The 25524-nt window shown below is 41.6% G+C and overlaps 1 protein-coding gene across 11 annotated transcripts in view; it reads left to right on the forward strand.

Annotated features, from left to right (window-relative positions):
• The window catches only part of CD84 (CD84 molecule), a 48457-nt gene that overhangs the window by 916 nt on the left and 22017 nt on the right, over window positions 1–25524 (forward strand). For 6 of the 11 annotated variants that reach the window (XM_013996868.2, XM_001928464.6, XM_021089566.1 and 3 more), the window contains exons 2-6: window positions 14474–14815; window positions 22263–22514; window positions 22918–23037; window positions 23972–24004; window positions 25334–25431. In XM_013996868.2, coding sequence (XP_013852322.1) covers window positions 14474–14815; window positions 22263–22514; window positions 22918–23037; window positions 23972–24004; window positions 25334–25431 — 845 coding nt within the window. Of the gene's footprint in view, window positions 1–14473; window positions 14816–22262; window positions 22515–22917; window positions 23111–23971; window positions 24005–24795; window positions 25307–25333; window positions 25432–25524 lie in introns of those variants that run through there. The other 5 variants (XR_002343380.1, XR_002343381.1, XM_021089569.1 and 2 more) reach the window with 4 other exon arrangements.

Here is a 25524-nt window from a genome sequence, read left to right on the forward strand (position 1 = left end):
TTCACTTCCATAAGTTCCTTTTATTTTCAAAGCACATTCAGAGCTGTTTCTGTTTCTGTCCTCCAAAGGCTCTAAAACAAATGGAAGAGGTTATTATTCCTGTTTTACAGATAAGTTAGTCCTCAAAAAAGAAACGGGGAAATAGAACTAAGAATTCTGTTTTTCTTACAGCTTCCCAGCAAAGTATATTCAAACAAATATTGGTGTTTGTTAGTACAGAGAAAACTGCAACATTAACACAGCTCAGGAAGTGTTTTGTCACTGCATGTGTTATTTCAATGAATCCAAACAAATGTCTTATTTATGTAAAAATTGTTTGGCATTTCTAAATCTACTTACATTGTCTCTTACCAGCTCTGGAAATGCACTAGCAAATTCCTAGTATGAATTAGAAGACAGATAATCTAGTGGGTTGGGATTTCCTGAAAAGATAGTACCCCGGGGCTATAGTCTCTCTGGTTCCCTTGACCGTTTAAAGCTATGGCTCCTTTAATGTAAGTTTCATAGAGATTGTAACCACTAGGCAGGTCAAGTTTTTGGGGCCTATGATAGTCATCCTGATAGTCTACATTTTACAAGTAGAAAATGCAAGTAGATGGGGGAAGAAGAACCTGATTGGAAATCTAGGGATGTTCTCAATCTTCCCAAAAAAGGCTAGGCAGGGTAGCATTTGATACCATTTTATTTGCAAAGCATTCTTCAATTTATATGCCTACATTCTTATGTGATACATATTAGTATTTTTAAGATTTTTATCTTTTTCTATTATAGATTTACAATGTTCTGATTCTGATTTACAATGTTCTATTAATTTATGATACATATTAGAATCATTGAAATAAGCAAGATAGATAATACTAATCCCATTGCATACAAGGAAAGTATAATATTAGATTAAGGCTAAACAATTCACCTGAAATTTCACAACCTGAAATTGGCAGAGCTAGAAACAGACATGTATTCTTCTAACTCCAAGGCTATATTTTTTTGTGTCCATACTTTTCTGACCTCTTCACTCATTTAATTTTCAAATCCTTAATGCTCTTCAAAGAGCCAACACATGCTACAACAAAAGGCAGCTCTTAGATACACCTGCCTCCTCTACTGAAACTGAAATCAAAATTGTCAAGTCAATTAGTGAATCACTCATCTATTAACTTTAGGATATTGGGAAAGTTATATAAACTCCACCTGTTGTCAGGAAGGGAGAAATTTCCCCCTTTTTTTCCCTCTTGAATTCTTGAGATTGGACTAATAATAAATTTTAATAATAAAATTGACACAAAGCAGATTACAGGAGAGAAGAAACAAATTTTAATTTGTGTACACATGAAATGGGACCGAAGAAGTGGCCAAAGCAAGGGTCTTTTATACTTTTTTTAGACAGAGAAACAATACATCTGTGAAGAATCAAAAGGACAAAGAAACTTAGGCTTTGGGTGCTCAATTAGTGAGAATCTAAATAGAGTTGAGCTTGGAGTAGCAAACTAAATTAACAAGGTTTGTTTATATAAGCTTCTTGCCTCCAATTCTATCGCCCTCTAGTGATAAGGGTGTCCTCATACCTCCAAAGGCAGGAAATGTTCCTTTCATGTGAGAGGTTTATTTTCTGCTTTCAGGGGGACAAAGAAGAGTCAGAGTTTTCCTCTTGCTTTGGTTGCTTCTCAAGCAACTTCAAAATCGTCAATATGCTATTGTGGCATATTTTGAGGTGGCCCCAGCACTGTTATTTAGACTTCAAAATGGGGAAACTATTAGTACAATAGGATTGTTTTGAGAATCCAAGTGGTAAATCATGTACAGCTCTTGGCATGGTACCTGAATACAGTAAGTGATTAGCGAATATTAGCTAATGCTGTTGATTTTCACCCTTGCTTTTCATGTGGTATAGGAAGAGCCAGGGCTCCCTTGCAGCAAGATCTTGGGCAAGACTCCTCTGTTTAGGATGACCCAAGCTACATGAGCAGGAGAAAAGATGGTGGGGGTTTGAACTTAGATGTGTGATTTGGGGATTCTGAAAGAGGAAACCAAGGATGAAATATTCATTTTGTCCAGGACCCATAAATGAGGGGTAAGGACTTGTTTTTATAGCAGTAAACCCAGAAGTACTCCCATATGCCTTTTGCCTTTGCCGAATGGATCTGTTTGCCTCCTAAAGATTATTGCACAAGCATTTCCTGGGTGCAAAAATGTACCCTAAATCCCTCTTGCCATTATTCCTGGCAAAGGTGGTCCCTGATATTTAACCCTGGGCTTAGATGTTCACACTGAATTTACACACTTCCCTGGAATTCAGAGCAGTTGAAGCAGCTGAGATGCAGTAGGAAAAGGAAGTTGGAAATCCACATTTTTTTCCCATTGAAATCACTGAAATAAGAGGAATCTGAGTTGCAGGCTCATGACCATTCCACATTGGAAAAGTTTTCTCTAAGAATCGAGACTCACAGTCTTATGTTCTGATCTCATTTGTCTCATAATGAGCAAGGAACACTGTGACTCTGACTGGCCCTCCAAATGTTCTACTAGCTGCCTATGCTTTGGGGGAGAACTACTTTTGCTCTATGTCAAACATCTACAAAACCAACCTCTACCCCAACTACGTGAAAACCACCGTATCCTGCGCCTTCACCCTCAGCCTGATCCCCTTATTAATATTTATTCACACAGGCCAAGAAATAATTATTTCAAACTGACACTGAATAACCCTACAAACCGTAGAACTTTCCCTTAGCTTCAAAATAGACTATTTCTCAGTAATATTTACTCCCGTAGCACTATTCGTCACATGATCAATTATAGAATTCTCCATATGATACATACACTCAGACCCCTTCATCAATCGATTCTTTAAATACCTATTACTATTCTTAATTACTATAATAATCCTCGTAACTGGTAACAATCTCTTTCAACTCTTCATCGGATGGGAAGGCGTAGGAATCATGTCGTTCTTGCTAACTCATTTCCCTCTACACGTTCTCTCTCACACTCTGATTCTTCCTTTTCTCCACCCCTTTCTTGCTTCACTTTCTTCAGCCCCTCACCTTGCTCCCTTCTCCTCTCTCCCATTAATAATTATCATAACTAACCATTTATGGAGCAATCACTGCATGTCTGGCTTTTCTCTAAGTAGTCTACATTTGCTGGCTTATTTAATCCTCACAACATCCTATGGGATGGGTACTATTAATATCTCAATTTTATATATGAAAGCATTGAAACACAGAAAAGTAGAGACCGTTTAGCCAGAAGGTGGAAGAAGTACGATTTGAACTCCAATATCTTTAGACTTAACCACTAAGCAGTGCTGGTTTTGTCCACTTTGATGCTGAAGTGGAATAAAATATTGTCCCTACTATTGATATTATCACATGCTTGGATTTATCATTAAAGATGTGGAGACCCACAAAGCTGCCAGAGTGCCTTCACAACAGGAGCCCAAAGGTCAGCACTAGGCCACTTGGACTACTCAAGTAGTTCCTAAATCAACCCTTTCTCCTCTTGAGCCTTAGAGAAGGACAGATGCATAGGTTTGGGTATAGCTAGACTCATCAATGTGGAAAGTGGAAAAGAAAGAGGCATGAGCATTCATTTGGCGGATCGATATTCGTGAAGCTATGTACTTGCATTTCCTTTGTTATACTCAATTCTTGACTCTACACTTATAGAGCAGAGTAGTGATAATTAAAAAAAAAAAAGGATGGTCAGTATCCTATCTCTGTTTTGAGAATTTGTGTATTCATGTGCGTTTTTGTTTTGCAGAAGTGAATTCAAGTCAACTCAAATCTCAATAAAGATGACATAAAGTAAAAAAAAAAAAAAAATGCCACTGAAAATAGCGTACTATTGTATGGGGGTGGTAGTTTTCTTTTTTAAAAACCTCATGACCAAGGACTTTCCATCCTCATGGATAATAATACAAAACTTCTGGCTGCCTACCTTTTGCTTCCTCTTTGTCTGCTACTTCCCTCCACTCAGAATAACTGGTTACAACCATGTCTCCTCTGGATGCCACAGGGTACAGCTACCTCTAGTTACCCTTCAGGTCTGCAATATTATGGAAGTCAGTGAGTGGAAGGAGAGGAAGAGGAGGCTAGCTAGTGCAAAAAAAAAAAACGGGGGTGGGGGGGACAAAAAAAACGAAGTTCCCACTGTGGCGCAGAGGAAACAAATCCAACTAGTATCTATGAGAATGCAGGTTCCATCCCTGGCCTCAATTAGTGGGTTAAGGATCCAGTGTTGCTGTGAGCTGTGGTGTAGGTGGCAGACACGGCTTGGATCTGGCCTTGCTGTGGCTGTAGCATAGGTCAGCAGCCATAGCTCTAAATTGATCCCTAGCCTGGGAACCTCTGTATGCGTTGGGTGCCACCCTAAAAAGCAAAAAAAAAGAAAAAAGAAAAAAGAAAAAAGAAAAAAAGTGCTCACTTGGAGTATTATAAAGAAGTGAGGGGATTTAAGTAGCTGTTATTTCCAATCCATGAATAGTTTCATTGTTGGCCTTCTCTAGCATGGCCCCAATATTCTTCTCTTCTCCCACGAAATGTCTGGATATTACTTCAGTTTCTGTGACAATGCTTTCTTGTTCTACATAACAAACACATATGGTGCCTAGTATATGCCAGGTACTTTTTTCTAAAAGATTTACAAATATTAACTCATTTAACTCTCATAACACTTATATGAAGCAAGTGCTACTATAATCCTATTAGCTTCAAGTTGAAGCTGATAAAACCAAGGCACAGAGAGGTGATTAACTCTCCCAAGGTCTTATGGCTAGAACCCTGCAGAGTCTGTCGGGGTCTTCATCACTAAGTCAGAGTGCCTGATATGGGGGTATACAGAGGATGCTCCTCATGGCAGGATTCCCGTTAGGGGCTCTAGGTTCTTCCCTGTTGCTATACACACTTGAGAGCACTCCCATATCATTTAATCCTCATAATTCCTCAAAGGGGTAGAAGAATTTGATTTAATTTACCAATGAGGAGTTCCCGTTGTGGCGCAGTGGTTAACGAATCCAACTAGGAACCATGAGGTTGCGGGTTCGGTCCCTGCCCTTGCTCAGTGGGTTAACGATCCAGCGTTGCTGTGAGCTGTGGTGTAGGTTGCAGACGCAGCTCGGATCCCGCGTTGCTGTGGCTCTGGCGTAGGCCGGTGGCTACAGCTCCGATTCGACCCCTAGCCTGGGAACCTCCATATGTTGCGGGAGCGGCCTAAGAAATAGCAAAAAGACAAAAAAAAAAAAAAAAAAGTCTAATTTACCAATGAGAATCCTGAGGTTTAGCAGATAAGTGACTTAGTCAAGATTATTTAGCCAGTTGGCAATAGAGATCCTTTACTAGACCATGTCTCTTGACCCCTAGTTCAGGACATTTTTACTAACCATGCTATGAATCTCCCCGCTGTGGACCTAGGCAAAATTTGCTCTTGTTGTTAACAACATGAAGTTAAAGTTAGCCAACTGCTCCTTCTTTTTAATCAGTTTATACCATGGATGCTCCATACCAAGTCCCAGAGACCAGTAGAGTTCCCTCTGTCCTCTTTCTCTTGCTCTGAGTTTTCTACCTTGCTTTTTTTTTTTTTTTTTTTTTTTTTTTTTTTTTTTTCCCACCTCTTTTTATGGCTGCACCTGTAGCATACGGAAGTTCTGAGAATGGCAGCTGAGGTCTACACCACAGCCACAGCAATAGCAGGTCTGAGCCGCATCTGTGACCCACACTGCAGCTTGCAGCAACCCTGGATACTTAACCCACTGAGTGAGGCCAGGGATCAAAAGCACATCCTCATGGACACCACATCGGGTTCTTAGGCTACTGAGAAACAGGAACTCCTGTACCTTGCTTTTTATTGCTAGAAAAGGGGTCATTGGGTCAGTAGCCAAAAAAATTTTTATTCTTTCAACAAATAATTGTTATGGAAATAGTAATGACCAAAACAAAGACTCTATTTGTGGGGGTGCAAGGCAGCGAAGGTAATAAGTACGTATGCACATACAATTCTTTAGTAAGCCTAATGCTATGAAGAAAAATAAAGGCAAAACAATAGGGAGTGATGGGGCGGAGATTGCTACTCACTCATGGTGATTAGGACAGCTCTCTGATGAGATGACATTGCAGCAGAATTCTGCAGAGAGGGGAATGTTAGAAATTGTGTTTCAAGAAAGGGGGAGAGCAAGTACAAAGTCTCTAAGGCAATAGCAAGTGTCTGGTTTGAAGAATGAGGAAGCCAGTGTGGTTGGGGTGAGTGGAGGAGAGAAGGGTAAATGCGAGAAGCAAGGGGAGAGCCAAATGGACAGGGTCCAATAGATAATGGCAAAGAATACATAAAGAGACTGGAGAGCCCCTCAAAACCCAAATATATGTTGCTTTTGTTTTTAATAGGAAAGCTAAGGTGAGCTATGAGGTTTCAGTCTTAATACCCTCTCTGTTGTCATCAATATTTAATATTTCAGAGTCTCTTTGGATTCCACCCCACACTCCTTTAGTAAGTGTCCCTCACTCAGCTCTGAAGAATTTCCCTCTATCCAGTTAAAGTCCTCTGACCCCATCAATATTTCTAACCCAGATGAAGTTTCTGACTCTTTTTTTTCTCCCAAATACATTTCTTATTCTCATGTTCCCTATTGCCCTCTTTCAGTTAGTGGGTTTTGGCAGCTACCTTATCATGAAATATACATTTGCAAACTCCACCCAAACACATGGGTTTATCTATGGTAACAGGAGTTATCACCTAATACATGGAAAAATATACTAGGCTGGAGAAGGGATCCAGCTGCCCTTCCAGGAGAAGAAACCCAGCTCCCATGACTAGTCTGTCCACTGTGCACTCTGTCCAGTCTGGTGTCACCTGCCCCTCAGATTCCCTCTTCACCAAAACTACCTATTTTTTTTTTTTCCATTCAGGACCACACCGCAGGGTTCCAGCCTTTTTTGCTTTGCTTCTCTTCCAGTATTGCCTTTCTCCTACCCTTCCCCCCTGTGGTCTGGCTATGAATCACACTCATGGGAAGATGCTATAAATGTGGAACATCATTTCTTCTCTGGACTCCCAAGGCTGCTCGGCAATTCCTTCATCCCCTAAACCAATCTCTTGTTAACTCCCCAGGGAGTTCCCTAGAGTAGTATTTCCTCAAAATGTTTACAGTCACCAAAGTAATAATAGCAATGACCATTTTTATGTGCCAGGCATTGTGCTAAGTGCTCTATCTTCATTAATTATCCACATTTTAGAAGTGAGGAACCTGAAAATCAGATAATTTCAATATTTTTTTCAAGATAATATATCCAGTTCAAATATACCAAGATTCAAAACCTGGGCCGCTAAACTTTATACATCCTAACTGGTCCCACACTTGCCTCATCTCACCTCCTACATTATGAGAAATGAAAGCCATCAAGCATGACTGTCTACTATTTTATCCTCTCTACTGCAAAATGTCCACTATGTGTTAAGCACCTTCCATGTGCCCTTACAACAATTTTATGAGGATAGCATTATTATATCCTATCCTATATTAAAGTAAGATGAGAACCTTGGTAAACATTAAGAATTAAACTTAAATACAAGCCTGCTTGGCTCAAACCTGTGTTTCTTCCACCTGACCAAGAGCAGTCTCTCTTCTCTCCCCACCCCCAACAATACTTCAAAATACCCTTATCCTTTCACTCATCCTTTCCTATTTACCTTCCACTTCAGATGAAGGCATGACTTTCCTTTGATAGAAAACTTGTACCATTCACTGCCCACCATTTCCCTTCCATCTTTTGTTCCACACAAGCACTAGTCACCTCTGTATCTCTCACGGTGATGGTGCTAGGGATTTGAGGGCAAGGTCCCTGGGTTAAAGTGATTCACAGGTTCCAGAACCAGGCACATAGATTCTTGACTACCAGCCAGGGTCAGCAAGTACTATGAGAGAGAAAGACAGAAGTCTGTGAGTAGGAGCACCTAATTTAAGGCAGGCATGACCATGGAACTCCCTATCTTCTCTCCCTTCCTACCACCCTTCCCCAACAGTATCTGCTATTTTAAAACAAAATCAAATAAGTTAGTTTACTTGACCTTCTAGCTGTGGTTCTATTTTACAGCCTTTCTTTCACTGTCAAGGTTCTTCACTTCCTTACCACCTATTCTATCTTTAATCCTCTACATTCTGGCCTCTATTTAAATCATTTTATCTTGCACGACATTCTCAAAGGCTATCAATAACTTCCCAGTGGTCAAATCTAGGGGCCACTTTTGATGTTTATCTCAAGTGAAGATGCTGAATCATTAGACATCAGTGACAGCCCCTTCTTAAGATTCTTTCTCCTTTTGGGTTCCGTGATATGTCCACGCTTGGTGCCTCTCCTGCCACTCTGGCCACTTGGTCTATTCAGTTTCTTCTGATGGTGCCTTTTCTAGACCTATGAGCATAGTTCATAAGGCTCAGCCTTGGACTTCAGCCAATTCCTTCTCTTCTTCAATCACCTCCTCATCATAGATGATTCCTAAGCCACTTGGATTTCAGTTTGATGGCAACTTAGAGACTCAAAAATAAGGGTGGCTTAAAGAAGTTTATTTCCTGCTCGTGTAAAATGACCTGTGTTGGTAGTTCCATTGGTAGAATAGTCCACAGGGTCATCAGGGATCCACATTTTTTCAATCTTCCTACTCCAAAATTCTCAGTATTTGGCTTCCTCTTCTTGATTTAAAATGTCTGAGACCCAGCTGTCATGGTATTCCAGCCTGTAAAAAGCAAGGGAAAGATGTAGAAAGTAAATTACCCTGTTTTTAAAGATATAAAAGTCAATAAAACACTTCCACCTTTATCCCATTGACCTGAACTTAGTCACATGACCAAGCTGAGATGACAGAAGGCTGGGCAGTATAGTCTTTATTCTGGCCATATGCCCTGCCAAAAATTACAGATTCTGTTACTAAGAATGGAGGAGATAGCAAATATTGGAAAACAACTAGCAGATTCTGCCAAAGCCCCCCAAACAATGCTTCAAACCCATTATCTTTCCTTACTTTTGATCTTTCCACTGCTTACTCAGATGGTCCACCATCATCTCACATTCAACATTTCTAACTCTAAATCTATCTTCTCTTTTTGACCTCTTTCCAGCAAAAACTTTGTTTTCCAGTAGCTATTAGTTTTCTCATTGACATGAAATTGGTGCTCAGAATATATTGTTGAATGGTTGAATTTTATTAGATGCCTCTTTATTCCTCATCTTTCTTTGTGCTATCTCTCAAATTCAGCCCTTCCTTTCCATCTCATTATCATCCGCTGGCTTATGTTCAGATGGTTATAATAGCCTCCAAAATGGTCTCTCAAGCCCAGCTCCTTGTTCCTCTCGTTCTTCCTACATTTCATTATCATATTATTTGACCTTAAAATATCATTTTAATCTTTTTTGGGTGGTGCCACACCCATGGCATATGGAAGTTCTCAGGCTAGGGGTCCAATTGGAGCTGTAGCTGCCAACCTACACCACAGCCACAGCAACGTGGGATCCACGTCTATACCACAGTTCATAGCAACATCAGGAAGGCCAGGAATTGAACCCAAGTCCTCATGGATATTAGTCAGGTTCATTACCACTGAACCATGACAGGAACTTCCATTTTAATCTTCAGTCTCGAAAACTGTTAATAGCTCCCCTCTGCCTGTGGTTTAGATTTCAAGCATAAGGCTGTCTCAAATATAAATCTAATTTATATCTCCAGCCTTATCTCTCTCTACTCTGTTATGCAAGTGTATTCTTATTCAACCTATGTCCCACATTCTCCTGCTTCTAAACTTTTATTCAGACCTAAGGACCCAAGACACCCATCCTTTCCCTTTCTATCCAGTAAAATTCTGCTCACTCTTCAAGGTCCTTCTCAAATTCTGTTTTCTCTAGGAAGATTTCTCTAACCACTGAAGCTCAAAGTGGACTCTCCCTTCTTTGCATTCCTACTGAACTTTACTCTACCTACCATTCACTTGAATATATATCCTTTACCATCTCATATTGCAAAGGAAAGTTATATGTGTCTTATTTCCCTAAGCTCATAAAGAGGAGTCCTAGTACCTATGTCTTCAGCCCAAAATTTCTGAAAAAGACAGGGAATTTGTCTTGGTCATAGACTTGCGTAGTGCTTTTCATAGTAAGTCCTTAAGACATTTTTGTACCACAAGTTCTCTCTGAAATTGGGTTTTCTTAAGGTCTCCTTCAACAATAGCATAATGTTTGTGTCCTCTCAGCACCTAGAAAAATATAGGAGTTGGTTGATATGGAGATTCTTTAAAAAAAATTAAAAGAAAAAAAAAAGAAAAAAAAACCCTGAAGTTAAAAGAAGAATAAAGTCCACCAAGTAAAATGACATCAAAAACTATCTGGAAGAGTTCCCATCATGGCGCAGTGGAAACGAAGGCGATTTGGAACCATGAGGTTGCTGGTTCGATCCCTGGTCTCACTCAGTGGGTTAAGGATCCGGTTTTTCCATGAGCTGTGGAGGAGGTCGCAGACGCGGCTCAGATCTGATGTTGCTGTGGCTGTGGTATAGGCCAGCGGCTACAGCTCAGATTCGATCCCTAGCCTGGGACCCTCCATATGCCTCAAGTGTAGCCCTAAAAAGATAAAAAGACAAAAACAAACAAACAATCTCTGGGATTTAATTGAATTAGCCCTTAATAGTGGCTCCTTACATATTCTTCAGTATGGCCCTGGTATCACCAAAGTCATGATAGAGGTGGACTAGAGAAGCCCTAAAAGGCATGTATTAATTATTAAGATGAGGAGGAGGAGGAGTTCCCATTGTGGCTTAGAGGTTATGAACCTGACTAGTATCCATGAGGATGCAGATTCGATCCCTGGCCTTGCTCAGAGGGTTAAGGACACATGCGTTGCCATGATGGTGCGGGCAGCGGCAGCTCGGATTTGACCCCCTAGCCTGGGAACTTCCATATGACACAAAAAAGGATGAGGAGGGGGAGGAGAATCATTGCCATTAATAACTTCAGAAATAACTAACATTTATTTTGCCTTGATGATTAACAAAGCATTTCCACTCATATTATACCCAATTTTCTAATCACTAATTAGGGAAATTTCATAGTTATTATTTCCATTCTATGATGAAGGTACTGAGACTTAGAAAAGTCTTGTGCCTTTATTAAGGTTCCCCAGCTCATAAGGAGGAGTCCTAGTACCTGTGTCTTCAACCACCTTATCTTTCCGCTACACACTATGGTTTTGCAGCTCTCTCTCTCTCAGACCTCAGTTGGAGTGTTCAAAGGTGCATATTACGCCTGTGCAAGCCCTCTGTCTCTTCTCAGCACACCCAGAATTCTCACCAACACCACAGCACAAAATAGCAGCAGGGCTTCCCCTAGTTTTGCCTATCTGCCACCAGCACTGCCTCACCCTTTGATACCCCAGCAACACTTCCTGAATGACTTGCTACAAGGAAAAAAGACTTACTTGAAAAACAGCACTGCACACCAACCATTTTGTTACTGCCCTCCTATTAAGGTCTCTGCCTTAGCGAGCAGCCCACCACTTCCTGGGATTTGATGAGAGAAACCACCAGAGTTATGAGTCTATGGAACCCACACCCTTTCCATCTTCCCACACTGACTCCAAAGAACAGAATGGAAATTAGGCATGAGGGTCTGACGTTAAAAAAAAAAAAAAAAAAAAAAAAAAAAAGCCTCATGAGACACGGAAGATCTGGCATCCTTTGCAGAACCCAGTACAACATGAAAATATGAGAGCCCTTGTTCAAATAACATTAAGAAATTCAAAGTGACTCCTCAGCGTTAAATCAAGTTCAGGTCCTTCTGAGCTCAAGGCTCTGTACCATGGTGCAAGTCACATGTCCAGTCTGGGACATCCAAGGATCCAGGCTTGGACAATCCAAGTGCCCCTCTACCAGACCTCATCAGCCCGGTGGAAGAGTTTATCTGGGGAGAATTAATGTTCCAGGAATTTCTGATTCCTGCCACCAAAGTCAAGCTTAGTCTCTCCTTCCATTCCCCCAGTGCTTTGTTCCTTTTGCTTTTACCATTTAGCACCTGTCACATTGCGTTGTTGTTTACTGTATAAAAGTGTCTTATTCTCTGGACTATGAGCTCCTCAGGGCTGCCACCATGTCCTATTCATCCCAGAGTTCCTAACACAGCATCTGGCACTTAGTATTTATTGAACTTTTGTAAATAAGGGTCCTTAGGCTCCCCTTCCCTAGGCCTCTTACTTACTGTATTTAGCTCACCCCAACTAAATCGCCAGTCCTTGCCTGAGATATTCCTCCAAAGGGAAAATCTTGAATATTTTAAAAGAAAGAGGTGTGTATTAATAGTCCCTGGTCATCCAGGAGTTACTGGGCTGGAGGGCAAGAGTGGCCATAGTGAGACGGCACCATCAGGTAAGAAATCCCTTTGCTTTTCTGACACTTCGAAATGACCTTTATTCTTGCCCTGCCAAGCCCTGGATAAACTTTAGGGTCAACCAAAACCCACTTATGTGCTTTGAGGGGCTTACATGCAGCCTGGTCCCATTATTATTTACAGCTGAAGCCCTTACTGATTGGTCAGTGTCCGTGACTCTTGTTTCTTAAATATTTTGACTATCATACATGCTGGCTCAAAACACTATTTCACACTAAATAGGGCTCAGTGAGAATAACAGAGTAATGAAAGAAGAGGATGAAGAGATGCTAACACCTTATATTTGCATCGCCTCTCATTTTACACCTTGTGTATTAAATCAATTTACCTTTGTAAGATGATAGAAGAAAATAAACCTTTCATTTTTTTCCCCATGTTAGATTTTAAAAGCACAGCCTTCAGCTTTTGCCAAAAAAAATTCCTGAATTCCCAGAACAAATCAAATTCCCTTCCAAAATTTTCTCTCAAAGTGCCACAATACTTATACAATTCATAGTTATCTAATCAACATTGTTCTCTTCCTTTAACTGCTTTGTCCTAGAGAGCAGGAACTATCTCTGATTTTACTCACCATTGTACCCCAGCTCCTTACATCATGCTTAACAGAGTGGATGCTCAAAAACCATTTGTATTATAATTAAACTAATAGATACCTGCCATGGTATCTGGAACAAAGCTGACCTTGAATAAATACATCCACTTATTCATAAATGTTCAAATTAAGAAATAAACTTGGGGAGTTCCCGTGGTGGCGCAGTGGTTAACGAATCCGACTAGGAACCATGAGGTTGCGGGTTTGGTCCCTGCCCTTGCTCAGTGGGTTAACGATCCGGCGTTGCCATGAGCTGTGGTGTAGGCTGCAGACGCGGCTCAGATTCCGCGTAGCTGTGGCTCTGGCTCCGATTAGACCCCTAGCCTGGGAACCTCCATATGCTGCAAGAAATAGCAACAAGACAAAAAAAAAAAAAAAGAAAGAAATAAACTTGGCTTGGAGTTCCCCGTGTGGTGCAGTGGTTAATGAATTCAACTGGGAACCGTGAGGTTTCGGGTTCGATCCCTGGCCTTGCTCAGTGGGTTAAGGATCTGGTGCTGCCTTGAGCTGTGGTGTGGGTCACAGACGCGGCTCGGATCCCGCATTGCTGTGGCTGTGGTGTAGGCCGGTGGCTACAGCTCCGATTTGACCCCTAGCCTGGGAACCTCCATATGCTGTGGGAGTGGCTCAAGAAAAGGCAAAAAAAGACAAAAAAAAAAAAAAAAAAAAAAAAAAGAACAGGCATAAAAATAAACTTGGCTTACTTCAGAAGCTGCTCCAAGAGATCCTAGGCAACACATAAGTGAATTCCATTTATTAATTCTTCCCACGAACATTTATTTAGCACCCATTGTGTGTCAAGCACTTGTCTAAAGATTGGGGATATAGCAGTGAACAAAAAAGACTCCCCCAAATCACCAGTTCAGGGAGATTTTTTTCATTTTTTCAAGTTTTATTGAAGAGTAATTGATATGCATTGTTGTGATAATTTCTGCCATACGAAAAAGTGATATAGTTATACACATACACACACCCATTCTTTTAACTTAGAGGACATTTATTCCAGAACCTCTAGAGTGTTCTCTGCCTATACCTTCTAGGAATAGAGGCATAAACGTACCTTTCTTTTTGCAAAGATCGCAGTAGCCATCAGAGGCGCTCGTCTCAGCTCATCCACCACTTGGCAATTGATCTTGGGAAAGAAAGAATATTTAATATCTCAGACCTTGTGGAGATTTTTGGCCTTCATCTCTCAAATTCCATTAGGCCCTCAGTCTATACATCAAGATAAATATGTTTTAATGGAATGGATCGCTTAAAATTCACTGGGAAACTTAGTTTTTGAATGAGAATCTTTTAGAAAATTTAGCCACCAGAACATATTAAATCTATCTAGAGCAAAATGCTTAAAAAAAAGAGAGAGCTCCCCAAGAAATTGGATGAGCTCCTCCTTGGATAAACTCAGGCCTGGGGAAACAGGGAAGTCAAAAAATGCAACAGGTTATGATTTTCTATTTATGTCCTAGGTCTGGGAGCAGTTGGAAGCAACACAGACATCACTATGGTAAATGGGATTCTGGGGGAGTCAGTGACTTTCTCCTTAAGTATCCTCAAATCAGAAGAAGTTAAAAGTATTTCCTGGAATTCCAAAACATCTGTCGCTGTTGTAGTACCAGGAAACTCAGGAACAACGATTACTGTAACCCACCAAAATTACTATGACCGACTAAATGTCTCAGGTCTGAACTACAACCTGGAGCTCAGAAATCTGAGGATGGAAGATTCAGGGATCTACAAAGCTGACATTACTGTAAAGAGCCTTGAAAAAGTCACCACCATCACTAAGTGCTACGACCTTCAAGTCTATCGTAAGTTGTGGGAAGACAGAGGGCTCTTTTTATTTTTTTACTCTGTGATTTGCTATCTAAAGAACACCACTCTTTCTGACAACTGGGTTCCCTAATCTTTGTGTACTCATAAATACTTACATGAATATATCAATACTTATAAAGAGAATGTGGCTTTGCTTGCTTTCAGCTATATACGTTTCTCGTGGGCCTTGTTTTTCTTTCCCATAAAATGTGAATAATCATACTATTTACTTCCCATAGTAATTGCGAGGCTCAAGTAAGACTGTGTGTTAAAACCCTTTTAATTTTGATATAATTATAGATGCATAGAAAGATTTAAAGAAATGTATAGAGAGGGGCTGTGTGCATTTCACCCAGCCTCTCCCGATGGTAGCATCTTACATAACTATAGCACGATATCAAAAGCAGGAAGTCAGCATTGGTACAATGTATAGAACTTAGATTTCACCGGTTATATAGGCGCTCATTTATATGTATGCGTGTAGCTCCGTACAACTTATTCACATACATAGCTTCACGTAACCACTGCCATAAGCAAGATACTTAACTATATCTTAATCTCACGAGATTCCTTCATCCTTTCACAGTCACTCATTACCACCGCCTTTCCCCCCCCCCCAAACTCCTGGAAGACAGTCATCCATTCTTCATATCTAAAATTACATTATTTCACCTATATCACATACATAGATAGCCTCATGCAGTATGCATGCTCTAGAGATTGGCTTTTTTCAACAGCATCATTTTTTTGTTCTCAAAATTATTAAAACATCAATAGGTTATATATTTTTATTGCTAGATAGTATTTCATGGTATGGATGAACTCCTTTGTTTAACCATTCACTTACTGAGGGAGATTTTAGTTGTTTCTAGTTCGGGGGCTATTACAAATAAACTGCTCTGAACATTTGTGTATAAGTTTCTGCATGAAATAAGCTTTTGTTTCTTTAAGATAAATGCCCAAGAATGAAATCATTTGGTAAGTCCATTTTTCTTTTTTTAAAATTTTTGTGCTGATAAAATATACATAACAAACCATTAGCACGTTAATCATCTTGAAGTATAAAGTTCAGCGACATTAAGTACATTCACATTGTTGTGCGATTATCACCACTCCTCAACTTCAGAACTTTTTTTTCCCTTTTAAGTAGATTCTATTTTTTAGAGCAGCTCAAGGTTTATAAAAAAAACAGAGTAGAAAATACGGGAGTTCCCACATGTGCCCTGCCCCCACAACATGCACAAACTCCTCCATCATCTACATCCCCCACCAGAAGGATACATTTATTACAATTGGTAAGGTACACTGGTACCTCATTATCATCCAATGTCCATCGTGGGCATTAGGGTTCGTTCCTGGTGTTTTATATTCTACGGGTAATGACAAATATATGATGACATTTATCCACTATTATAGTATCATTCAGAAGAGTTTCACTGCCCTAAAAATCCCCTGTGTTCTGCTTTTTCATCTGCTGCCCCTCCTCCCACCCCAACTGCTGGCAATCTTTTTATTGCCTCCATAGTTTTGTCTTTTTCATAATGTCCTGTAGCTGGAATCACACAGTATGTAACTGTTTCAGGTTGGCTTCCTCCACTTGGTAATATGCATTTAAGTTCCCTTCATGTCTTTTCATGGCTTGAGAGCTCTCTCCAGGACCTTTAAAAGTCATGTTTAGCTTTAAGAGTATTATGTTTACATTCCCACTAAAAAAAAAAAAAAAAAAAAAAAAAAAAAAAGTATGAATAATCCGGTATCTCCATATCCTCACCAGCATTTGATGTTATCACTATTCTTTTGGCCATTCCGAGAAAGTGCAGTAATATTTCATTTTGTTTTTAATTTTAATTTCTCCAGTATCTAATGCAAAATATTTTTAAGAGTTAAAATATTAGTACTATTATCATCATTAAAACCGCCACAGTTCACTGGGAGATGTGCATTGTGTGTTATGCAGGGATCTTCAAAATGTGGTCTGTGCACTGGCAACATCGGCAGCACCTGGGAATTTATTGGAAATGCTTATTCTCAGGCCCCCATCCTTACCTTTGGTGGGGAAGCCCAGGGATCTGTGTTCTAACATTCTCTCTGAACCATTCCTATGTATTCTTAAGTTTGAGAAGTGCTAATCTAGAACTGCCCAGTCCAATATGGTAGGCACTAGCCATGTGTAGCGCTTAAATATTTGAAATATGGTGAGTACAAATTGAGATGTGCTATGGGTGTAAAATATAGGTTATATTTCAAAGTCTCAGCACCAAAAAAGTAACCCATTAATTATTTTTATATTGGTTACAGGTTAAGGTAACATTTTAGATATACTGAGTTAAATAAAATACTTTATTACATCACCTGTTTATTTCCACTTTTTTTTTCTTTCTTTCTTTCTTTTTTTTGTCTTTTTCGAGCTGTACCTGTGGCATATGGAAGTTCCCAGGCTAGGGGTTGAATCGGAGCTACAGCTGCTGGCCTACACCACAGCCACAACAACACAGGATCCGAGCTGCATCTGTGACCTACACCACAGCTCACAGCAACACCAGATCCTTAATCCACTGGGCACACATCCTCATGATACTAGTCGGGTTGGTTTTCACTGAACCACAGTGGGAACCCCCTATTTTTACTATTTTTAACGTGGCTATTAGAAAATTAAAATCACATAAGTGATTCACGTTTTATTCTGGCAATGATTTCTAGCATGGAGAATATTTGAGCTATGTCTCAAGGTTTTGACCATCCATCTGCCCCACAGCGGAAAAACAGAAAAATGTGACTGTTAGATACAATTCAGATATACAGCTAATCTACTCAAATTCAAGCTCCATAAATGTAGAGACTTGTATATGGAATTTGTCACTATAGACTCAACACGCACCTTTGCAAGTACCTCAGCAAACACCTTTGCAGCACCCACTTTGCCAGGCACATAGTAGGAGCTGCAAGGGTATTTGTTGAATAAAAGAATGAATTGATCATAATCTCAGGGGCCTAATACAGTGCCTAAAAATTGTAAATGCTCAATGAATATAGCATAAATGAATCAGGCTGTATCTGGCTGGAAGGCATACCAAAAGAGCATTAATGTTGGAATTAGAACTCTTGCCAGCTGTGTGACCTTGGACAAGTCATTTACCTTCTCTGGCCCTAAATTTCCTTATCTATAAAATGTAAATTGTTATAGGTGGGGTTAAATGAGGTAGTGTTAGTTGAGCTCCTAGTACAGTGCATGTCTTAAAGTAGATGCTCAATAACTAGCAGTCATTATTTTTTTAACCCTTAGGCCCCTTGTAAATTCTAGTTATGAAAGATTACCTAGATGAAGAAGGCTCTTAATTGGGCATAAGTGACAGAGTCAAAGAACCATAGCCAAGTGTAAACAGTTCAGAAAATATCTGACTCATTCAAGCACTTTGAGAAATTAAAGAGGGCATTCAATTTTACGATGTTTGTTTTCATTCCTTTATATGTTTAGTTGTACCCATTCAATCTTTAAGAGGTGTTATTCCATCTGTAATTACAGCAGAACTACTGTAAAATCTTAGAGAAAGCCCACACAACAAAATCTGTACTTTGGGGATATTTACCTGAGAAAAGAGAAAGAAGCTGATATTTATAGAACACTACCTATGTATCTAGCATTCTACCACCTAATTTTCTTAAATATATAAAGGTTATGCACATTTAGGCAATATGCACAAACAAAGCAACACATAATACAATGAAATACAATGCTCCCTTCTCAGAGGCAACCACTATTGCCAGTTTATTCTGTCTCTTCAATAGGAAAATAAAGTATATATTAGCATAGATAGATAGACTGATGATTATGATTGATGATAGATAGATAGATAGATAGATAGATAGATAGATAGATAGATAATAGATAGATAGAGGAGTGGTCCTTATATATACCAGCTCATTTAATCCTCACAACCATCTTAGCTGGAGAAATTGTTGTCCTCATGTCATGACTGAGGGAACTAAAGCTACATGAAGCTGTGTACCTTTTGCACCTTTCCATAGTTACAGTACAGTGGAGCCTGGATTCTGACTGGGTCTCCAATGGCCTCCACACTCTTGGGAAGGTGAAGGCCTGTCAGCCCAACTCTGACCTCTACCCCTCAGCTTTGCATGGGTAACATCTCTGTTGCTGCTGAGAAAAATGAAATGGGAGCCTTCCCTTTATCATTATCCCCCACCATGACACCCACAAAAAAAAAAAAGTCTTTTTAAAAATAAATGAACAACAAACTGAGACTTAAATATTCTTATAAATCAAGTGTCTGAAGAAACACAATTTGGTTCGCTTTTCGCTATACATGTCTGAATCTATCACTGTCTGTATCTGTCACTGTCACAGCTAATCAAGGTCTTCACCCCAAACACATCTAGAAATTAGTTTGCCAAGTCATCACTAATTCTGACCTGGAATGTTTCTGTGTAAGAGACTCTTAGGACCCAAATTTCTCATTAGGTTCGAAAATTTTAGAGCCCTTGCTTCCCACGTTCTACTCCCTCGCAGGTACAGACAAAGGGGATAGAGATAGAGATAGAGATATATTGTCTTGGGTGGCATATGGAAGTTCCCAGGCTAGGGGTTGAATCAGAGCTGCAGCTGCTGGCCTACACCACAGCCACAGAAACACAGGATCCCAGATGCATCTGAGACCTACACCGCAGCTCATGGCAATGCTGGATCCTTTAACCCACTGAGTAGGGACAGGGATCAAACCTGCATCCTCATGGACTCTAGTCAGGTTTGTTACCACTGGGAACTCCAAGGGTTCCTATATTTACACTGCTGAATTCATCGCCTTTAGAGACCCTGCATTAATTAGAAAGTTAGGTTCCTTCCTTTGATCCCTCCCTCACAGAGCAATAGTGGGAGGAACAAACCATGTCACAGCAGCTTTGCCAAGAGTGAACTAAACTTAACTCGGAAGGTGGTTCTTTTCCTATCTCCTGGTAAAAATCTTTCCTTCTCCAGCTTCAGATCTAGCTATTCCCTCAACTTATATATAATTGTTTTTTGGTAAATTTTACTACCTACAACTTCTATAGTTTACATTTTGATTGCTTTAGTAAAAATATTTTTTAAAGTAAACCTTTAGGGAGTTCCCGTCATGGCGCAGAGGAAACAAATCGGACTAGGAACCATGAGGTTGCAGGTTCCATCCCTGGCTGCGCTCAGTTGATTAAGGATCTGGTGTTGCTGTGAGCTGTGGTGTAGGTCACAGACGCAGCTCAGATCTGGCATTGCTGTGGCTCTGGTGTAGGCTGGCAGCTATAGCTCTGGTTTGACCCCTAGCCTGGGAACCTCCATATGCCTCAAGTGCGGCCCTAAAAAAAATTTTTTAATTTTTTTTAATTTAAAAAAATAAACTTTTAAAGAGGTTTTAACTTTTCACCTTGAGCACGTTAACACAAAACAAGCCAGAAAACTTAAAGAAAAGACACATTCACTAGAAAACAGAGCCCCTCAAAAAGGTTTAAAGATTGTTCATTGCAGTAATATGCTGATAAATGTTCAACTGTTCAACTGGTTTTTTGGGGGTTTTTTGTTTTGTTTTGTTTAACTTTATGGCTGCACCCAAAGCACATGGAAGTTCCCGAGTCAGGCACTGAATCCGAGTCACAGTCACCTACGCCATAGCTGCAGCAACTCTGGATCCTTTAACCCACTGCACTGGGCTGGGGTTCAGACCCTCACCTCCACCTCGACGCAGGCTGCTGCAGTCGGATTCTTAACCCACTGTACCACAGCAGGAACTCCTCAACTAGTTCTTAATGATGTGTGTGCGCATGTGTACACATTATAAATTTTATTGACATAAAGATGATGTGGCACACAATTGCACAAGTGATAATAAACAATAGTCTTTATTGTAAATTCCATTTGTTCTCACAGAATGAGCCAACTGTTCTGACTGAATGCTTTCACTGGTTTTTGCTGAGCATTTATGTCCCTAGCCAGTGTATGGTTACGACTGATGAATGAACCAACATAAGGAATGGATAAATGCAACCAATGTGAATATTGATTAACATTTTCATTTAAGTTCACTAATTAGAAAAAAGTGATTCAATGAAGATATGTATATTGGAATTTCATTTCTTCATCCATGATGTGAGCAACTCCTTTGCTGAACTGGATAATGATTTTCAAACACTGGAAGAATATTTCTGATTTTTCTGTGTGCTAGTCCCAATGTAATGGCTACAGACAGGATGCACTGTTTAGTTTAATCTGCTTTAGTACCCTTTCCTCCACTGTTTTCTTTTTTGTTGTTGTTGGTGGTGGTGGTGGTGGTGTTTTCTGGGTTTATTCCTCCTTGTTCCTTGTTCCAAGTAAACGTAGGCCTATTTCACTCCACATCCATGGCCTGCACACTTTCTTCCACCAGCTCCAGGGTCAGCGGCATCACTGTCTGGGACAGGACAGCTGTGGTCCCAGGGGCAAAGCGATACTGGCTGGATCTGTTGTTCTCTCCTCCCTTAGCTCCAAATGGTCCTCTCTGAGTTTTGACCTCTCCATGCAGTCCAAGCTTTGGCATTGACAGTGGTCTGTTGGAATTGCACTTCTCCACCCTCACCCCACTGGCTCCTCCTTCTGCACTCAGTCATCACCTCCAAAATGCTTTTCCTGACCTCCTGATTAGGCCAGGGTATCTCTGCGTTTCCTCAGCTCTCCAGCTTCCCACCAATGCACTGCGGAGTGGGGGACAGGTGTCGCTCACCGTCATGTTCGGCTGGAACCAATCTAGCACTGCCAGGGCGCATCTTGGCCCGAGCCTAGGGCCATGAAGGGCAGACAGCTGTAGGACCCATGGGGGTGCACGCTGTAGAGCTGCGGTCCTGTGAAGTCTACACCGCCCACGATCAGCGACCCGCCCACCATCAGCGACCCGCCCACCATCAGCGACGCGACGCGCCCACGTGGCCGTGGTGCCATTTCCGCAAGTGGGCGCAGTCAGCCAAACAAACCAGGACCCAAGTCCTTCCCCTCCACGTCACGGTCCCTGCACCCGAGCCCCACCCCTTCTCGTGGTCAAGAGCCCCGTGACTGACCTCCTCCACTGTTTTCTTAAGTCTGGAGCAGAAACTAAGCAGTAAATCATGCCCTAGTTTGTTGCATTTGCCAATTTCTCTGGTGTAAATACTCCCACCCTGGCCGATTTTAAGACCCACAGTGTTGGAAAGACTTTGTACATCATTACAAAGGATGTACACAGTAGACAGAAATAACCTCTAGAGCACAGACAATAGTAAAGTGTCCCCCCAAATTAGAAAATGATTAGTTTTGAGTCTCTATTGCCATTGTGTTTTAATATACTTTATTTCATTGTAAGTTTTTCACAACATCATGAAAATTTTCCACACGTGGTTACAGGCCAGCTCCAGCTTTAGCTTACCCCTTGTCCATGTATGTTCCCCTCACAGGTCGGCTTGGGAAGCCAAAAATTACTCGGAGTTTAATGACATCTATGAATGGCACCTGTAATGTCACACTGACATGCTCTGTGGAGAAAGAAGAAAAGAATGTGACATACAGTTGGAGTCACCTGGGCAGAGAGGGCAATGTCCTTCAAATCTTCCAGACCCCTGACAACCAACACCTGACTTACACATGTACAGCCTGGAACCCTGTCAGCAACAATTCTGACTCCATCTCTGCCCAGCAGCTCTGTGCAGGTAACCAGCTGTGTCCATCTCTCCCAGAGCCTCAGAAATCACCCTGACCCACTGCAAGGCTTGAATCTGGGCCTTGTTCTCCAGAGGAAGGTGTCTCCCTTATGCCAGGCTTGAACCCGGGGTGGGGGTGGGAGGGCTTCTCCTCCTGAAAGCTCTGGAAAAGAGTTCAAAGCCTTCTGGGTAATGCCAGGCATTCCAGGGTGTTCTAAGGCAGCCCCCTGCTCGACTCCCTGATTCGGTTTCTGATCTTATTTTTAAGAGCAGAAAGCACAATTTCCTCGGTGTATTGGCACACCCCTGGAGGGCACCCAGTATGGATAGTGACCCTGAGTGTGGACAAGCTTGCCCAGCCTCATGGGCCTCTTCCCTGTGAGTCACATTTCATTGCATCTTCTATTTCCAGACATCGCAGTGGGCCTCCAGACTCGCCACCCTGGGCTGCTGAGTGGGCTGGCTGTGCTCTCTGTGTTTATAATCATCATACCTTCAGTGATTTTGTGTCTTATGTACAAGAGAGGACAAGGTAGGATCTTCTCAGAAGGTAAAAAGTGGAAAGGCACCTTCCTTCTTCCTGGGACTGAAGTCATTTATCCAAGGTGGGTGGGCTGGAAATGTCCTTTGTTTCAGGGAATCAGCCTTCCTAACAGTCCCCACCGCACCACCTCACCATCTCCCAGAGAGATGGCCCTGGGGTCTGTATAATGTTACACTGAATGGTCTTCAAAATCTATTGCTGGGGGATTTCCTCCTGTGGCTCAGCAGGTTAAAGACCTGACGTGTTCTCCCAGATGATGCAGGTTTGATCCCTGGCCCTGTTCAGTGGGTTAAGGATCCAGCGTTGCCCCAAGCTGCGGCATAGGTGGCAGATATGGCTCAAATCCAGTGTTGGCGTGGCTGTGGAATAGGCCTCAGCTGCAGCTCCAATTTGATTCCTACCCTGGCACCTTTCATATGCCGCAGATGCGGCCATACAAAGGAAAAAGGAGGGAAAAAAACAGTGAAATTTGTTACTGGGATCACCAGCATATGGTGGGTCCAGAACTAGGGTTGAAGTTTAGCCCTAACAAGATGTGCTTCATTGGGCATGCGTGTTTACCTCTCTGACTCAGTGTTCTCACATGGGAAATGAGGTTTGGACTGGAAGGTCTCCAGGGTCACTTACAATTCCATTGCATGTTGACCTATGGAATGTCATTAAGGGAGATACACGAAATTTGTATTCCATGGTTTTTATTAGATCTCTCTGTATCCCTCTGGATCCTCCTGCAATTGGAACCATTCTCAATTCAGAAAACCTGATCCTGGGCCCCAGAGGATCATTATACTCTCCTCTCCATCCTCACCCTGTATCCACCCAAAGTCTTCCTTTCCCACCAGTTATGATAACAAGCCTGGGTGGAGAAAGGCTCTCCCTCTGATTCCATGTTTCTGACTCTCCTTTGGGTCTGATTCCTCAGGTTCCTACTTGAAGACCTTCAGTAAGAACCCTGGTAAGTTCTCAGCCACGTGTTTCCCTGGATGACAGTTGGAAGTGATGTGTTCACAGCAGAGTGGTTAAGCCTAAGCTTGTACTTAGCAGACAGTCTGGGGTGAATGTCCCAGCTTGACCACTTATCAATTACCAGTTATTTTATAACTGTAAGTGTCCATTTTCTCAGTTGTAGAATATGTATAAAAATAGGGTGTGCTGCAGGTGCTTCTTAAATGGATTCAGTGGAATTAAAGATATAAAATATTTGGCCCACTGCCTAGTATGTTGTAAGTACTCAGTAAATGTTAGATGCTATGCTTATAATCGATGGACCTGGGCTGGGCACAGAGGAGGCATTCTGGGGAAAGGGAAGTAGCCAGAAGCATAGCTCAAGTGGCCTCCTGATGGGGAGAGGTCACATAGCCTGCTCAGGCCATGGGTGACCTGCCAGACTCCTAAAAGAGGCATCTGTCTCCAATCCCTCACAGCCTCTTGGGAAGCAAGAGGGGCTAAGTTTTCATCTGCCAATGAGATGAGAGAGAGCACAGGGTCCAGCTCACTCACCCAATCTGAGGCAGGGGCTGGGACAGGACTAAAGTCTGAAACATGGGACCGGTGTAATATCACACAGCTCAGACCTGTTATCTGTGCCTATGTCAGTGCCCTGGAATATGAAGGCCCTGAATTCTGGCTCTTTTCAAGCTGACCCTGAAATGTTCTATGTTAAGAGCAAAGAAAAGCAGTACACTGGGAGCAGTGCCTCTACCAGGCCACGAATTCTTAAAAGTAGAGATTTACCTCTTTTGCCAGCTTCTCTGGGACCTCACACGGAGCCTGGCACCTATAGAGAGCTTAACCAATGTTTGACTGTGTGACTCAATCAAGCAACAGCTGTTTGTGGAGCATCTATGACATGTCTAACATTGAAGTGGTAAAAGAAATGCATGCACCAGAGGAAACCAACACAGTGTATAACTATGGAGAATCAATCTAGTTGATAAACTAGACAACTAGCCATGTAAGGCCTAAGCGATGCTAAGGGCCAGAGACTCCAAGTAAGACCCTGGGTGGAAGAGCTACACTGTGTGTCCACACAGGGATTGGGGAGAACTTCTTGACCCTAATGTGGACTCTGGAGCAGAAGAGAATCCCCAGCGAGCTCGGATGAGGCCAGAGCCATCCATCCCTAGAAAAGAGACAGTCAAGGATCCAAGCATCCAGCTCAAGAGAATGAGAGTCATTTAACCTTCGAGGGTTTGATTTCTTCATCTGAAAAAGGGAACATTAGCTCTTCACTAAAAATTCGGCCAACTTTCCCATACTGTGGTTCTGTTTGTTTGTGACACAGATGCTGACTCAAAGAAAACAATATACACATACATTACAGCTGCGAAAGATGCCCAGACAGCAGAGTACAGAATCTACGATGAAATCCCCCAGTCCAAGGTGAGATGACCTTTCCCCTCTCCCAGGTCTTGGGCAGCAGGCCTCTGCCCACTGTTGCTTAGACAGCAGCCACAGCCAGAGCCTGGAGGGGCC

This window comes from Sus scrofa, chromosome 4, assembly GCF_000003025.6.
Source record: "Sus scrofa isolate TJ Tabasco breed Duroc chromosome 4, Sscrofa11.1, whole genome shotgun sequence".
Taxonomy (NCBI): Eukaryota; Metazoa; Chordata; class Mammalia; order Artiodactyla; family Suidae; genus Sus; species Sus scrofa.